Below are 18,075 nucleotides of genomic sequence, written 5' to 3'. Positions count from 1 at the left end.
GCTGTTTCTGGACAGAACATTATATTCTATGTCACCACAGTTTCTGTAACTATCTGGGGGAATGGGTAATACCAGTGCTATCTTAAGGCATGGACATACGGGGTATATGTTTGTGGGTTTCGTAGGATTAGGGGCCTGATGCTAATCTATGTATGTTGTGGTTGTGTATTCTGTTAAGGTGGCCCTGATAGGTAACAGATTGTCTGGTATAGCTCGGTGTGCTATCCAGGTGAAGGTTTTTATCTTGTATCCACTTTGCCCCATAAAAACTAGAGCTAAGCATTGAGTCCTTAACTGCTCAGAAAATTGAGCAGTGGTAAGATTTGAACCCAGAGCCTTGACTGGGGAGACAACTATTTACTGTTTGACACTCTACCATTTCTGCCAACTCACTGAGATAATTGAAAGATCTAATATTGATTTCTAACATTGGTTCAGGGCAACATATTGTAGGTGTCTCATCTACTAAATCAATTTCATCGTATATATATATATATATTTATTTTTTTTTATTTTCACAATTGGTGAACAATAATATTGCTGGTTACTGGTATACTGTATTAAGAGTAATAAGGGAGTGTCTGTAACTTAGTGCAGAGTTAATATCATAGAGGACTTTGTTAAAAAACACTAGTTTTACAATGTTTTCATACATCCTTCACTGATTAACTTCAGAGAAAGATTTATATATATACATATACATATATATTATATATCATCATCGTTTAACGTCCGTTTTCCATGCTAGCATGGATTGGATGGTTCAACTGGGGTCTGGGAAGCCAGGAGGCTGCACCAGGCTCCAATCTGATCTGGCAGAGTTTCTACAGCTGGATGCCCTTCTTCCTAACGCCAACCACTCCATGAGTGTAGTGGGTGCTTTTTACGTGCCACCGGCACAGGGGCCAGAGGAAACAGTGTTTCCTAGGGCTAAATAACAGTAGCATTCTTCCCTTTTACGGGACTGACACATTAAGTTGACAACGTACTATCACTTTATCATCATCATCGTTTAGTGTCAGCTTTCTATGCTGGCATGGGTCAAACGGTTTGAATGAAACCGGTAAGCCGGAAAGCTGCAGCAAGTTCCAGTCTGATTTGGCACGGTTTCTATGACTGGATGCCCTTGCTAGTGCCAAGTGCTCACCACAACAGAATCGATATCCTAAAACCAAGGTCCCACGTAAAGTGCATTGGTGTGGGTGCTGGTATCAAATAAAACGCATCCAGTACACTCTATAAATGTGGTTGGCGTTAGGAAGGGCATCGGGGTGTAGAAACCAAGCGAAAACCAACGTTGAGACCTGGTGCGATCCCCAGCCTCGCCAGTTGCTGTGAAACCGTCAGTATGGGAAACAGACGTTGAATGTTGACGATGTTGTTGTTACACACACAAACACACATTACAGATCCAGGTGTCTTCAACTATGGCTTTAGACTGACCAAGTCCTTGTGAGTGGACGTTGTAGATGGAAACTGAAAGAAGCCCATCATAAATGTATGTTTGTGTGTGTGTTTCTATGTATGTATGACTTTCTGTATCCTTGTCTTGATATCACATGATAATTATAGAATGATTTGTCGTTGTCATACAGCAAGTGCCGTTCATTTTCAATATTCTGCAAAACTACGTCTGGCCATCGGAAAATATTTCCTTGCCTGGAAATAAGCGTGGATCCTTGGCAACAGAAAATCTGCCTCAACAAAATCCGTCCAACACAAGCAAGCGTGGAAACTGGACATTAATACGCCGATATGTATGCATAATTATGCACGCCGATATGTATGCATAATTATGATAGAGATGAATTGGCCCAAAGACACTGTGAATATGGCCCCCCACTCCTTTCTAGTTTGGTAATAAACTCAAGGCAAGGGCGTTCAGCTGAAGATACTTCTCAAAATGAAATTGCGGATTGAGTTCGCGGCCGTCCCCCCCCTTCTAGGAGGGGCAGTAACTCTGTTTAAAATTTGATGGAGTAGTCAACCTCTCTAATATCTGGAGTATTCGAAGAAGATGAACTCCACAACTCGCTTCATGGGTCAAACCTCGTTGGAGGTCGGTGGGTCTGAATAAGAACTGATGCAGGTGGGGAGATGCTCGTCCTGTTAGTGATTTGCTTTCCTTCAACTACATTGGCAGAACTTAACAAATGAGATGTGCACTTTGCAAGCTGCATCGCAAGTTACCCATCTAAGAGAGATGTTATTTCAAATATAAAGGGAGACATTTTCTCTTCTCATAACTTCTCTTGCGCAAGTAACATGGAAAAACCCAGCCAGTCTGCATTATTATAAGGCATTCTTGACAAAAGAGTTACCTGGTTTCCTTGGTATGCAAGATGTTACAGGCAGTAATGCCTCATCCAACTCGGGCCTGTATGGAAAAAACAGGTATAAATGATAAGAATGTTTATGGTAGACAATGGGCTTCCATAAATTTTTGCTCGAATTCCAGTTCCTAAATATTGCTCAACCGGATGTTGTGGTAACAAGCATTTATACTGGGATTTGCTTCCTGTTAATGACCCCCAAGGAAGGTGAAAAGCAAAGTTGATCTTGCCAAAGTGTGAACTCAGACCATAAAGTATCATAACTAAATAATCGATAGGCATTTTTTTCCCCTGATATTCTAGGTTCAATCTCTGTGGAGGGACCCTGTGGTAGAGGAAGACATGGGACAAGGTGGTGAAGCATGATCTTCGAATGTTGGACCTCACGGAGGCGATGACAAAATGACCAAGATCTTTGGTGGTATGCTGTGTTCGAGAAGACTCATCAAGCCATGTGAAATCATAGTTGTGAACTATGCCAGTGTCGTGTCAGTGGCACACGTGCCGCTGACACATGAAAGTACCTATGCCAGTGACACGTAAAAGCTCCTGTGCAGGTGACACATAAAACGCACCTCTGTCAGTGGCACATAAAGGCACCCGTGCTAGTGGCACGTAAAGCACCCGTGCTCGTGGCACGTAAAAAGCACCCGTTACACTTCTTGACGTGGTTGGTGTTAGGAAAGGCATCTGGCCATAGAGTCGATGCCAGATTAGACAGGAACTTGATGCAGCTCTCTGCCTTACCAGTTCCCGTCAAACTGTCCAACCCATGCCAGCATGGGAAGCAGATGCTAAATGATGATGTTTCTGCCAGCCATGACCCTCATGAAATAAATCTCCCCAGTATATGACAGGTGCTACTTTCATCGATTTCAGTAGGAATGAAAGCCAGAGTTAAGTTCAACATGTAAAGGGACATAACTAAAGAGAGAATCTCATTTTTCCCAGCGTTTTACCAAGTCTTTGTTGTCCACCATTTGTTTTTTAAACTATTTCGTTGGGAAAAGTTTACTGCTCATTTAATGTTTGTTTTCTGTTTCTTTCTATTTTTAGGGCAGTTCCCTAAAGTCCCTCTGCCCCCCTACTCACATCCCTCGATGGTCCAATTGCTCTCACAATTATTGTGTACTGCCTAACAACTCAATTTACAAGGTACGTATTAAAACAAATATCGTCAACACCAACTGTGATTCTTTTAATTTACTTTCAGTGAAATTCCATGGGGACAAGGAGTTGTCCCTGTAACTGATGGAAAAGAATTTATTCACAGACAGGAATCTTGGCTTTCATATTTGCCAGGAGCCTGGTGATCCAGGTGTTAAACTGGGCAGTGGATAGAAACCACTTCTCAAGAACAGAATCTGAACGAATGGACTTGCACACAATTTCCGTTGACCAATTTTCTCACACAAGGCACTGGTCAGCCTAAAGTCACCAGAATGCTGTGCAATGGGATTTAACAATATATGAGTATGCTAAGTGCCGGCGCCTTGATAAAATGTACACAGTTCTTTCTGTAATGGGGTTTATGATAGGAAGGGCATTCAACTGAAAGAACCTTGTCAAAAAATGGAATGGCCAGGTGAGGCATGAACGCCACACGTTGCATTGTCAACTCACCATGTAAGAAAACAATAATTCCACAGTTAGAGATTATTCTTTTTGTAGTAAAAATTGTTTGCCAACATAATATGGCAGTCCTGGTTTAGGACTAATGTTGCTGTAATTTAGACCCAGGAGACATCGTCTCTAACTGCCTATACGACACGATCTGTGTCATATTTTCGTGTCTAATAGCCATCTGGAGACAATGTCTCCCAGGGCTAAATTATTTATCTTAAACAAGGGCTGCCATATTATGTTGGCAAACAATCTTTACTCCAAAGTACTGTTGCTGAATATCTCACATTGTGAGATTTAAAAATAGTAATTTTCTAATTATCCTTTTTGTATGTAAGGCAGCTATCTAGCAGAATCGTTAGAAGGCCAGGCAAAATGCTTAGCAGTTTTTCGTCTGCTGCTATGTTCTGAGTTCAAATTCTGCTGAGGTTGACTTTGCCTTTCTTCCATTTGGAGTTGATAAATTGGGGCTGACATAATGGACTATCCCCCAATCCCAAATTTCAGGCCTTGTGCCTAGAGTAGAAAGGATCGTTCTTCATGTATAGGACAACCTCTCTATTATTGGTTGAGGAGCAATAAAATACGTGCAGTGTATGGCTGTGAGGCAGCCACAATCACAAAGTTAACCAGTTTGTCTTTTGCTGTGTGTGTCAGATGTTACAAACTTTGAGGAGCGACAAGACCCCTTCAACCCATTCCAGCATGGACAAACAGACTGACAAAGGTGGTGAAGGTGATACCTGACTCCTCTCCCTATGGTTAACTCCTTGTGGGTTGGGGTGGCATTCTGGACTTTAGGTTGTAGTCTTGCCCTGTTGCCTCAAACACACCTTGGATTTTGAGAACTTTTGGAGAACTTGGACAATGCATGCCCTTTGATCTCTGGCTAAGTCCTAAGTCCTAGATGTGTGTTTGTATCCTGTGTGTAGTAATGGTGAAGGCATATATTGGATAACTGGAGACTGGAACTTCATTGAGCCAATGAAGGAGGCCTTTGCAAAGTAACTCCTCCTGCTAGAAGTAGCAGTCGAATATTCCTCAAAACAATTCCTACTATCTTCAATGACAAAAGAGTACATTAGTGGAACCCTAAGCATGCCTTTAAAATGAAGGGGTGGTCACAGTTTTTTATCATAGGTGTTACTGGATCAGATTCGATCTGGGCCCAAACAGCTACTGGGGTCACACACATGCACATGCATGCACACACACACACACACACACACATTCGGTTCCTACAATTTCCGTTTACCAAACACTCTCACATGGCATTGTTTGGCCCAGGGCTATAGTAGAAGACACTTGCCCAGGGCAGTGTGCCACACACTGGAACTGTACCCCAAACCATGAGGTTTGCATGTGGTTGACCACCCACCCACACCTGCACCTACGATATTTGATAATTTCTCCCTCTGTTTTCACCTTTTAATTAATCTTTCTCATCTACATGAGCAGATATTAACTTACAACAGTGTGTGTGTGTGTGTGTGTGTGTGTGCCTCTCTCTCTCTCTCTCTCTCTACTTGTCTTGATATTGTGTAAACAAATATCACCATTCAAGCAGCAACATCTGTTGCCAATGCTTTGTGAGAGCATGTCTGGCCACGGAGAAATATTACCTTGCTTGGTGACAGGAAGGGCATCCAGCCGTAGGGAACCTGCCCCAGTAAGACCCATGTGAGCTTGGTAAAATAGACATTAAAGTGATGATGATGATCACATCACCATCATCATTTAACATTTGTTTTCTATGCTGGCATGGATTGGGGGGTGGGGTGACTTTGTGCCAGTTGATGAATAGGTTAAAAGAATAACAGTGGAATGGAGATGAGTGTCTTGGTGTAGACGAGATGTGAGGATACCCCAATTGGGAAGAAAAAAAGAGAGAGGGAGGAAGACAGCGATGGTGGTGGGTATATGTGAAGACACCCTCAAAGGTACAGTTGGGGTAAATATAGATGAAGTGATACAGGGTATTGCACTGGGTGAGTAGGGGTGGGCGTGGGGAATTTCATAAGAATGTGAAGAGAGTTGGTGAGATGGGATAAAACCGATTGTAGTAACTGAAGGTGAGAGACAGGAGTGACTCGGGTGGAGAGCGAGGGGGTTGGTAGGAGATTAAAGAGGTATTAAGGATGTATAGTAGAGGGCAGAGAGAGGTTGGCTGGAGGAAGGTAACGAAAGGGGTCTGGGGGTATAGTGCATGCCTGTTCTGCTCTCAGGTGATTGTAGTGGCTGAATGATATTAGAGATAAAGGAGTGATGAGTGTTGGGGAATGAGGTGTGGGGGTAGAACCCAGCAAGTACCAGTATTTACCAAGGTGGTTGCAGGATATCAATTCTGTTGTAGTTGTTGGGTCTTCTCAAGCACAGCAAAATGCCAGGTGTCTTGGTTCTTCCTCTTCAGCATCTTCAGATCAGCTCTTAATACTTTGTTCCATATGTTTCTGGGTTTCCCTCTTCCATAAATTATATATACAGCGTTGGCCAAAAGTCACCCAACAGTAAATCAAAATTCAATTTTATTTACTCATTCCATTTATGAATGCTGTGAGTTAAAATCACCATTTTTTTTTTCAACATTTGTCTATTTATTATTGAAGTCTCATATAAAATAATTTTTTTTTGTTTTAATCTTGGAATTGGTTTTGATTTAGTGTCAGGCAACTTTTGGCTAACCCTGTATATGTAGATGTTTCCAATCTAGTTTGGATTCTTTGCCATCAAATTTGAATTCTTTGCAATCAAATCTGATGGCAAAGAATCCAAATTAGATCGAAAACATCTATATATATATATAAATATAAACATAGGTGCAGGAGTGGGTGTGTGGTAAGTAGCTTGCTTACCAACCACATGGCTCCAGGTTCAGTCCCATTGCATGGCACCTTGGGCAAGTGTCTTCTACTATAGCCTCGGGCCGACCAAAGCCCTGTGAGTGGATTTGGTAGACGGAAACTGAAAGAAGCCCATCGCATACCCTTTACTCTCTTTTATTCTTTATATATATATATATATATAAAAATAATGTGTGTGTGTTCCTGTATTCGTCTCTCCACCATCGCTTGACAACCGGTGTTTTTACATGCCACCAGCATGAGGGCCAGTCAGGCGGTACTGGTAACGGCCACGCTCGAATGGTGTTTTTTTACATGCCACCTGCAGAGGAGCCAGCCTTGTGGCACTGGCAATGACCTCGCTCAAATGTTTCTCACATGCCACCGGTAAGGCGATGCTGGTAACGATCACGCTCGAATGGTGCTTTTGACGTGCAACTGGCATGGGAGCCAGTCAGTGGCCCTGGCAAGAGGACTGAGGACTTGATGGGGATGCTGAGGTTTGGGGAATCAGTGGAACGGCTGGCAAGGGCAAATGGAGTGCAGTGGTCTAGGCATGTGTTGAGGAGGGATGAGGAGCATGTGTTGAAGAGGGTGCTAGAGTTTGAGGTAAATGGACAGCGAAGCAAGGTAGACCGAGGAAAATGTGGAGGGTTCGCTTGAGAAGGGAGGATGCCCAAAACCGGGTGAGATGGTGTGAGGACAGTTGCTATGGCACTGAGGCAGATCCAGCCACCTCCATTAACGGGGACAAAACCCAGGTTCAAAATGATGGATGATGATAATGATGACAGGCTTCTTTCAGTTTCCATATGCCAGATCCACTCATGGTTGTAGGAGACATTTACCCAAGGTATCATGTATTAGTTTTAGTGCACATATGTCCTGCAGTCATATTAACCCTTTCGTTAACAACCTGGCTGAAACCAGCTCTGGCTCTGAGTACAAATGTCCTGTTTTCTTAAGTTTTGAATTAAAATCTTCCACCAAACCTTAGTCACAATTTATGTTCCTAACACTAGCTTAATGATAACGAATGGGGGTTAATTTTCTTTTAATTTCTTCTCTTTATTATTGTTATTAATTATTGTTCTTTTCTCCCGATGAATGTTTCATATTTGGTTAAGAATCTTTTCTGAAACTCTTCTTCCTCTTTTCTCTATTCACAGCAGTGTACAGCTGTCGTTCCACCATGGAGAGATACAGCAGTGACAAAAGCAGCCATTCCGATATGTCTGGCAAACAATTCTCTCACCGACACCTACAGCAGGCTAGAATGTCTCATATGAACAAAAAGCACGGCAACAGCGAAATAGCCGTGAAGCAGTTCGCTCCTCACCGACACGCCGCTTACCAAACGGCTTTGTTCCCTGTTACCATGCCTATGCCCCACATGACTCTCATTCCAGCCCATTCGGAGGCCCTGTCGGGTAAACACTTCTCTCACCTCCAGCATCATCATCAACAACAGCAACAGCAGCAAGTGTCCATGGCATCGATCGTTGACAAATCCCCCACACACAGCGACATTGTTAACAAGCACTTCTCCCCTCACAGCCATAATAGCTTGCAACAACAACAGCAGCCTCCCCTTCCTCCTCCTCCACCTCCTCCCTCTCTGACGCCAACCCAGATCAGGATGTCACACCTTGTGGAGAAATCAATGCACCACGCGGAGATCTCCGGCAAGCAGTATTCCCACAGCCTACAATTGCAACAACAACAACAGCAACAACAACAACACTCTCTGTCCCATTTGCCTGAAAAGTCCAGCCATTCCCAATTATCTGGTAAACAATATTCTCATTCGCACAGCCTACATCATCATCAGCAGCAGCAACAGCAGCAGCGGATGTCCCGTATAGCGGAGAAGTCGAGCCACAGTGAGATGTCTGGCAAACAATATTCGCACTCCCAGAGCATGCATTCTCAAAGAATGTCCGACATCCTTGAGAAATTGAACCCTGGCAGTGAGATCAGCAGTAAACCGTACGTCCATTCGCCAGACATATCAGCTGGCCACCGGCTGCCACACGTCAGTGAAAAGTCCAGCTCAGGACACCGTGAGGACTTGACCAGTAAGTACTCCCAGTCTCACACGGGCATCCAATCCGACCGGATGTCGCTGTTGTCTTCGGACAAAACTGGGGTCAGTGGTGGCAGCAGTAGCAGTCCGACGGGCAAATCGCAGTTCAACCCGACCCACATGCACAGTTCCATGGTGTCCCCACCCCACCAACAGATGTCTCACCTCTCCGAGACCATGTTCCCCAACAACATCTACACGAGTCAGTACTCCCAGCCGTGTTACCTGCCTGTCTCCACACCACCTACTGCCACCACGCCCACTTCGGCTTCCACACCTGATCGGATATTGTCCCCAACCGCACCTGTTATAAGCTCAGGTATAACTTCCAAGCAACAACAACAGCAACAACAGCAGCAGCAGCAACAACAACAACAGCAACAACAGCAGCAGCAGCAACAACAACAAGTATCTGCTGAGAAATCGTACAGCAGCAACAACAATCATGAGAAGTCTCTTTCATATCAAAATGACATCGGCCACAAACAGTACAGTATCGGCAAGTCGTTACCCACATCAACCAGTCAGCAGCAACAACAGCCACAACAACAACAACAACAGCAGCAGCAGCAGCCACAGCAACAACAACAACAACAACCACACTATCATCGAAAGGAGAAAATGAAGGAGAAGCAGCTGTTTTGTGATTACTGTGGTAAGAAATTTCCCGATGAGGACATGATGCAAGCGCATCGTCTGACTCATGTCGGAGGTAAAGCTTTCCACTGTGACATTTGTTTCAAGCAATTTTCGCGCAGAGATACCATGCAGCGACACCGGAAGAACCACATGGAGTCGAATCCGAGCGTCGACTCCACTGGAACCAGCGATAACATCTCACTGAACAACTCTGATCACGGACCGACGATGATGTCACACAGCATGTCAACAATGTCTAGCTCCCTCTCCCCCAACCAGTCCTCTATGGCAGGTACCGTCCCTTATGTTAGCTCTCCACCAGTCCCTCCCGCTGGAACCTTGAACTATCTACCATCTATACCGAAAACGCCAAAACCGAGAGCTCCGAGGAGTTCAAGACCTGACGACAAGACCTACCAATGTGATATTTGTTTGAAACAGTTTGCCCAACGTTATTACCTACAGATCCATCGGAGGACCCACACTGGGGAAAAACCATACCAGTGTGACTTTTGTATTCAGAAGTTTTCTCGCAGGGACACGTTACAGATCCACCGAAGAACTCATACTGGGGAGAAACCCTACCAGTGTGAGATCTGTCTTCGACTGTTTGCTCAAAGTGATAAACTACGAGCCCACAAGAAGTCACACGTCTTGAAAAAAAAATACCAATGTGAATTCTGTCTTAAGCAGTTTGCTCAGCGCTATTACCTGCAGATCCATCGGAGAATTCACACAGGGGAGAAGCTACTGCAGTGCGATGTTTGTTTTAAACCTTTTGCTCAGAAACATTACCTGGAAATTCACAAGCGAACTCACACGGGGGAGAAACCATTTCAATGCGATTTCTGTATTCAAAAGTTTGCACGGAAAACCACACTACAAATCCATCGACGAACACATACTGGAGAACGTCCGTACCAATGTGAAGTCTGTTCGAAAGATTTTGCTCAAAAGTACAAGCTTCAGATTCATATGAGGACGCACAGCCCAAAGAAACGGCACCATTGCGAGATCTGTCTCAAACAGTTTGCTCAGAGTCACTATTTGCACATTCACCGAAGGACTCATACTGGAGAGAAACCATTTGAGTGTGAAGCTTGCGGCAAACGATTCTCCCAACGCAATTCGCTGCAGGTTCATCGACGGACCCACACGGGGGAGAAACCCTATCAGTGCGACACGTGCTTCAAACAGTTTGCTCAGAGACAATATTTACAGATTCATAAACGAACCCACACGGGAGAGAAACCGTTCCAGTGTGATTTCTGTATCCAAAAATTTGCCCGCAAGACCACGCTGCAGATCCACCGCAGGACTCACACGGGTGAAAAGCCATACCACTGTGAAATTTGTCTGAAGAAATTCGCTCAGAGATACAAGCTCCAAATCCACAAACGCACACACATGCCTAAAAAACGCTACCACTGCGATGTTTGCCTGAAGCCGTTTGCTCAGAACCACTATCTTCAAGTGCATCGCAGGACCCACACGGGGGAGAAGCCCTTTCAGTGTGACATTTGTCTGAAGCAGTTCGCTCAGAGAAACTCGTTGAGGCTGCACCACCGGACCCACACGGGGGAGAAACCGTTCGAGTGTGACATTTGTTTCAAGCCGTTTGCACAACGACATTACTTACAGTTGCATCGAAGAACTCACACGGGGGAGAAACCTTATACATGTGAGTTGTGTACAAAACAATTCGCTCGAAGGGACACCTTGAAACGGCACAAGAAACTGCACAATGGGCATCATATTGGAGGGAAAAAGATGCATTTTGGAGAACAAAAGTCAGCAGCCAATTCTGGTAACAAGACAATCGAAGAGTTTCCACCGATGAGTGATTATCTGTGGCAGCTATAGGATGTATTTCATGTAACATAGCCACATGTAGGCTGTATAGTATGTTGCACATGGCCACATGGGGGCTGTTTAGTATGTAACATAGCCACATGTTCACTATTTAATGGTAAACTCATTGTATGTATGTGTGTGTGAACATGCATACATATGTATATATATATATATATGCATATGGGTATGTGTATGTCTGTGTGTATATACTGTCTATAGGTGTGTGTGTGTGTAAACATGCATGTGTATATATACTGTCTATATATGCGTATGTGTGTGTGTGTGGATATATATATATATACATATGCACATGTATACATATTATATATCTCTATGTATATGGATATATATATATATGTATATAGCCAGCTCCTGTCAAACCGTCCAACCCATGGCAGCATGGAAAGCGGACGTTAAATGATGATGATGATGATATTATACAAATATATATATATTATATATATGTGCATTGGTGTGTGTGTGTGTGTGTGTATGTAGATTTATGTAAATGTATATATGTCTCTGTGTGAGAATGAATATATATATAAATATATATATTATATATATATATATATATATAATATATATATATATATATATATATATATATATATATATATGTGGGTGTATGTATGCATATGTGTGTAACTCTTTCTAAAATGAAATCTCACTTCATTTCCATGCAATTAAGATTGTTTCTGAAAGTTTGGAAATTTTGTTTGTTTTTTTCAAAAATTTTCCAAGTTTTATCCCAATGGCAGGATTGATGTTACCATTTATGTAGTATTCATATATAAAACAGCAAAAATAAAAACTAACCTTTCAGATTTAGCTTGGCGCTCCACTCGACTTCACTCAACTTCACTCACCATCATCATCATCATCATCATCATAGCTAAATCTCTCACACAGAAGTTTCTATAATTGTCTCTTCTTCCTCTTCTAAAGTTCTATAAAATATTAGACAATAAAAACAAAAGAAAAGAGGAAAAAATATCAAATAAATATAATGGGATTTTTTTTTTTATTCAATATGTGTGTCTCATTTAGGTTAGGTAATTTATCACTATCATCATCAGCATCATTGTCTTCATCAGCTTCATCATTTTCATCGGCTTCATCATCATCATCACCATCATCCTCATCGTAATTATCGTCTGTCTTTTTAATGTCTTTTTGTTCTTTCTTTTCTGCCACACTGAATGAAATCACCCTCTTGTCCACTCCATCAACATTTCTCTCGACCAAGGACCTTCTAATCTAGTAGATTATCAGACGTCCCCCACCCCTTCCTCAATACCAAGAACTCATTAATCAGACCCCCTCCCCCATACACACCTTCCACCTTATTAAGTACTAACCCTTTTGATACCAACCTAGCTGAAACCAGCTCTGGCTCTGAGTAGAAATGTCTTATTTTCATAAGTTTTGAATTAAAATCTTCCACCAAACCTTAGTCACAATTTATGTTCCTAACACTAGCTGAATGATAAATTATTTTACTAAATTCTTTGTTATATTTAAAATTAATTGAAAAAAATACAGAGCATCTCAACAGAAATATGGTAAGAAAAGGGTTAAAGAGAAGACAGAATAGAGTTTCAACAAAAAAGCATAGAAGGACTTTCCAAGGCCTTTTTCCCAAATTCTTTGGCATTTATATTCCCCACCCTGGAATTACTCACTTTTGCCAGCTGAGTGGACTGGAGCAACATGAAATCAAGTGTCTTGCTCAAGGAGTAAAACACACTGATAGGAATTGAACTTGTGACCTTAAGATCAAGAGCTGAAAACCCTAACTGCTAAACCGTGTGCCTTCACGGAATAGAGGTTATCTTTGTATTGCTTTTTTGTTTCTCACAGTGGTGGACCATCATCTGTATTGTTTGATGTCCATTTTCCCCTCTGCTCGGATGGGATTTGTTGAGGCTGATTTTTTCTACAGCTGGATGCCATTCTTGTCACCAACCCTCACTTGTTTCCAAGCAAGGACATATTCCCCCGCCCCTCCCCGGCCATACATGCTTTCCACGAGAGACTGGAAATGAAGGAAGATGCTTGCATGATGGTGTTGCTTCTTTACAGGTGTCATGTGGCGTCAAAGCCAAGAAACACTAATATTCCCACAGCCATATGCAGGTACACATACATGCACATCCATATATATACACACACATACATGCACATCCATATCATATACACACATACTTGCTCATCCATATATATATACACACACATACATGCACAGCCGTATATATATACACACACATACATGCACATCCATATATATATATACACACACACACATGCATATCCATATGTATCTATACACACACACACATTCATGCACATCCATATATATGTACACACATGCATGCACATCCATGCACACACACACACACATATATATGTATACATATATAAAGTAAAAAAGAAAATGGAGATAAAATTGATTATAAAAAAGACGATATCTCATCTGACAGCTGTTTCTGTTGGTGCTATTCAACGTAATGTCACGCTTAATCTTAATTGCTACAATAACAATAATAATGATAATTATCATTGTAAATAATTAATTATACCAACTTGAATAGTGGAACTTCATCAGAGCGGGAAAATATAGAGCAAGGGAGACAGTAAGGATCTACCAATTGATGTTACATGCTGTCCCGCTGGAAACCGGTCGACCGACTCTTGATAATTGATGTTTATTAATTATCAATTTTATCTCCATTTTCTTTTTTTCCTTAAATTTAGATAAACTTCAGTTTATTCCTTTCCTTACCTGTCGTTTATGAGCATTAATACTAATACTGATTATAACATATAGGTAAGGTACCAGTAATTCATTAGATACAAGTATCCCGTAGATGGTTGTTATAACCTAACTTAACTCACCTCTATGCATATATATATATTCTTTTATTTGTTTCAGTCATTTGACTGTGGCTATGCTGGAGCACCACCTTTAGTTGAACAAATTGACTCCAGGACTTATTCTTTGTGAGCCTAGTACTTATGTTATCGGTCTCTTTTGCTGAACCACTAAGTTATGGAGACGTAAACACACCAACATTGGTTGTCAAGCAATGATGGGGGAGAAACAGAGACCCACAAATACATATATATACGATGGGCTTATTTCAGTTTCTGTTTATGAAATCTACTCACAAGGCTTTGGTCAGCCCAAGGCTATAGTAGAAGACACTGAACCCTGAACCATGTGGTTGGTAAGCAAGCCACTTACCACACAGCTGTGACTACACACATATATATGTATATAGATACACGTGCACACATATGTATATGATGGACTTCTTCACGTTTTTGTCTACCAAATCCACTCACAAGGCCCTCATTGGCCTCTGGCTATAGACACTTGCGGAAGGTGCCACACAGTGGGACTGAACTCAGCACCATGTGGATGGTAAGCAGACTTCTTATCACACAGCTATCTGAAATTTTTATCATGGCAATTTGTCTCTCCCCCATTCTGCTTTCTAATTTTTGTAGATTTCCACTCCCCTTCAGCTGCTGATCTATTGAAAATCCATCAATATATTTTAATCTGATTTTGATCATCAATTTATTTATTTGTTGTTTTTTGTCACAATTTGAGAACAATAACATTGTTGGTCCACATTTCCACTGAGCCAATCACAGAGTCACTGCTTTTGTTTTATGGTAAGACTGATAAGGGAGTATCAGTAAATCATTGCAGAGCAAATATTTCAAAGGACTTTGTAAATGAACAGTTTTTCAATTTTCTCACAGCCTTCCCAACGCCATGGTCAGGAAGCAAGCTTTTCAATGACACGGCCCCATCAGCACCTATAATACTAAACTATATATTTTGGTATTTGCCTTTCAAAAGCTGGGACCTTCTCTGTACCCCTTTTTTGACAGGACTAGGAGGCCATTTGGTATGTTTAAAATTTCCATTTCTGTCATTATTTGCATCAAGTTTGAATCACAATTTAATCAGAAAGAAACGGTTGGTGGTGTTGAGCAGCAGAAGATGGGGGAAGACAGTACACCCCAGTACAAATGGTGTATTCAAGTGACCCCTGCAGACATAACTGCCTTGGCACTGCTGCAGAGACTGGCCAGTGTCTCTCACTACAGCAGCCACCCCACCTCATAGGTCTCAAATCCATAGATGGTTTGTTTCTTGTTACAACTCAGTGATTAAGTCAGCAGCATATGAGTCGAATACCCAGCCCCTGGCTTTGGGCAGTGGCCCCTATTTTACATATACACCTGAACCTTTCACTGACATTTTGTGTGTCGTGTATCACTGGTAACTTCCTCTCTGTCAGTGATGGTTCCATATTTTGTTCAACTGACCAGGAATACTAATCTGAGTTAAAGACTGAGGTAGGTGAATTACACCTGGTTAACCTCTCTCTCTATAAATGTTTGGCTGTTAACCATAGAGAGGTGCTACCACTCTAACTACCACAGAGGCCACACTAAACGTCTGTCTATGAGTGTGAGGTCAGTTGTTACAGAGGTCAAACCCACATCATCATTAATGCCTGTCTTTCATGCTGGCATGGGTTGTACAGTTTGAAAGGATCTTAAGACCAAGGGGGCTGTGTCAAGCTCCACTGTCTGCTTTGGCAGGATTTCTACAACTGGATGCCATTCCTAACACAAGCCACTTGTAGAGTATACTGGTTGCTTTTTATGTGACACATGGGCAACCTGCAAGACATGACACCTCTAGGAGGTGGCTTTATAGTAAGTATTCAGAAGTTAGTCTATGCCAGAGGGACCGGAACCAGTGTCTTGCTGAAGAGGAAGGAGCTCATGGTTACCCTGGCTGGGAAGAGAGAAAAGAAATGGTGATGCTGAGGGGTTGGTGTACACTTTCAAGGTACAAGAAGATGAGTAATGTCATGACAATACGGAGATCACATGGGGCAGTTATGTCAGCTGGATCTAGAAGATTCTTTGAAATTCTATTCCAAAATATGTGGCCAAAACCTTATGATAATGTCTAAGAGTTTCAATTGTTTTGATACCAACCCACCTGAAACCACTCTTGGTGCTATGAGACAGGCTTCCTGTTTTAAAACGATCTGAGCAAAACACTTTCATCAGAATTTCATATTAATTTGTGTTTCAAACAACAGTTTCTTAATGACGGTTACTTTTGTAAATTAATCATTGTTCTTAAAATGAATCAAAACAAAGGCAGCGTTTCTCAACAGAAATCTGGAAGAAAAGGGATTAAGAGCGTTCGTTAAAGATGATCCAGTTGAAAGGAGTTTGCAGAAGAGGAAGGACTGGTGTGGGCCGAAACTCTTGGAGATGTGTGCAACCCATTTTAAGATGGAAGAACAAAATTGAAATTGTGCTAATGATGGAATAGATGTCATTAGAGATTTTAGGATAGAGCCAGGAAGATACAACTTAAGGTAGATGTGATTGTTAAGTGGTGAGGGTCATATAATGGCAAGACACCTGAGGTAGCTCTAATTGTTGATTGGTAGGTGCTGGTAAATACATATGGTGGTTGTGATGCTGTAATTGCTAGCAAATAGGACCTGCTTTGAGAAGACCTGGCAAGCCAAATGAGACTAACTGTGGCCTGTACTAGTGCAGCACAACCGGCCCTTTTAAGAGTACCCTTCAATCATTGGGCAATAAACCGTGCTTGTGAAGTCACCGTTGTAGCCGATGACAGTATTACCTGATTGGCGCTTAAAAAGCACCATTTGAGCATGGTCGATGTCAGTGCCACCTGACTTGTCCCATGCTGGTGGCATGTATAAAGCACCATTCAAGCGTAGTCAATGCCTGTACTACCTAACTGGCCAGCTTGCTGGTGGCATGTAAAAAGCACCCACTACACTTGGAGTGGTTGGCATTAGGAAGGGCATCATGCTGTAGAAATTTTGCCAGGTCAGACTGGAGCCTGGTACAGCCTTCTGGTTTGCTAGCCCTCAGTCAAACCATCCAACCAGCATGGAAAGTGGACGTTAAACGATGATGATGATGACTCGAAGTAGTTGTGATTGTGGTCTTGACATTAGACAGTTAACTTTGACATAGCCTTGTCAAGTAGGAGTTAACTTTGACATATGGCCTTGTCACATTGTAGTCAACTTGAATGTGACTTTGCCAGTGAATGTCAATGCCACCTTAGCAGAGACCAAAGCCTTAGATGCAAAGAATATACATTCTTCTACTTTTTGAGAAGTGGTCAGGTTCAATATGCAGAAACGATGTAGCTACAGTTTTCTGTACTGTGTTTCAAATAAAATAGGGGCACAGAGAGAAAAGGGGGTTTCCATGTGCAAGTATGTTGATGGGAGTAAATAAGCAGTAAGATAACCCATAGAATATCTTCTAATGCCTGTGAAGGGACCGAGAAGTACAAGACAGCTTCTGTTAGATGACTTTATTAACAATGGAGATCAGTGTTGTGAAAACATGGAACATGGCAGCCAGTGTCAGAACAGAGTGGAAGATATCCAGGAAGTCAATTTGTCTGCTGCCGACAAAGGATAAGATGCTCTCTTGTTGAAGGGCAGATTGTATGACGTATAATTAAAGCAACAGAAGCGGTATTAAGGCCAAAAGGTAAATTTAAAAGTAGATACTCTCTTTACTCTTTTACTTGTTTCAGTCATTTGACTGCGGCCATGCTGGAGCACCACCTTTAGTCCAGCAAATCGACCCCGGGACTTAT

At 42.1% G+C, this 18,075-nt stretch overlaps 1 protein-coding gene across 2 annotated transcripts in view; it reads left to right on the top strand.

Annotated features, from left to right (window-relative positions):
• The window catches only part of LOC115218815 (zinc finger protein 658B), a 36,491-nt gene that overhangs the window by 7,966 nt on the left and 10,450 nt on the right, over window positions 1–18,075 (top strand). Inside the window, exons 2-3 of one of the 2 annotated variants that reach the window (XM_029788753.2) lie at window positions 3,390–3,488; window positions 7,969–11,606. In XM_029788753.2, the coding sequence (XP_029644613.1) occupies window positions 7,989–11,384 (3,396 nt within the window). In that variant the 5' untranslated portion in view covers window positions 3,390–3,488; window positions 7,969–7,988 and the 3' untranslated portion in view covers window positions 11,385–11,606. Of the gene's footprint in view, window positions 1–3,389; window positions 3,489–7,965; window positions 11,607–18,075 lie in introns of both variants that reach the window. The other variant, XM_029788752.2, reaches the window with a different exon arrangement.

Source organism: Octopus sinensis, linkage group LG14 (assembly GCF_006345805.1).
Source record: "Octopus sinensis linkage group LG14, ASM634580v1, whole genome shotgun sequence".
Classification (NCBI taxonomy): Eukaryota; Metazoa; Mollusca; class Cephalopoda; order Octopoda; family Octopodidae; genus Octopus; species Octopus sinensis.
This window is presented reverse-complemented; position numbering and strand designations above follow the sequence as displayed.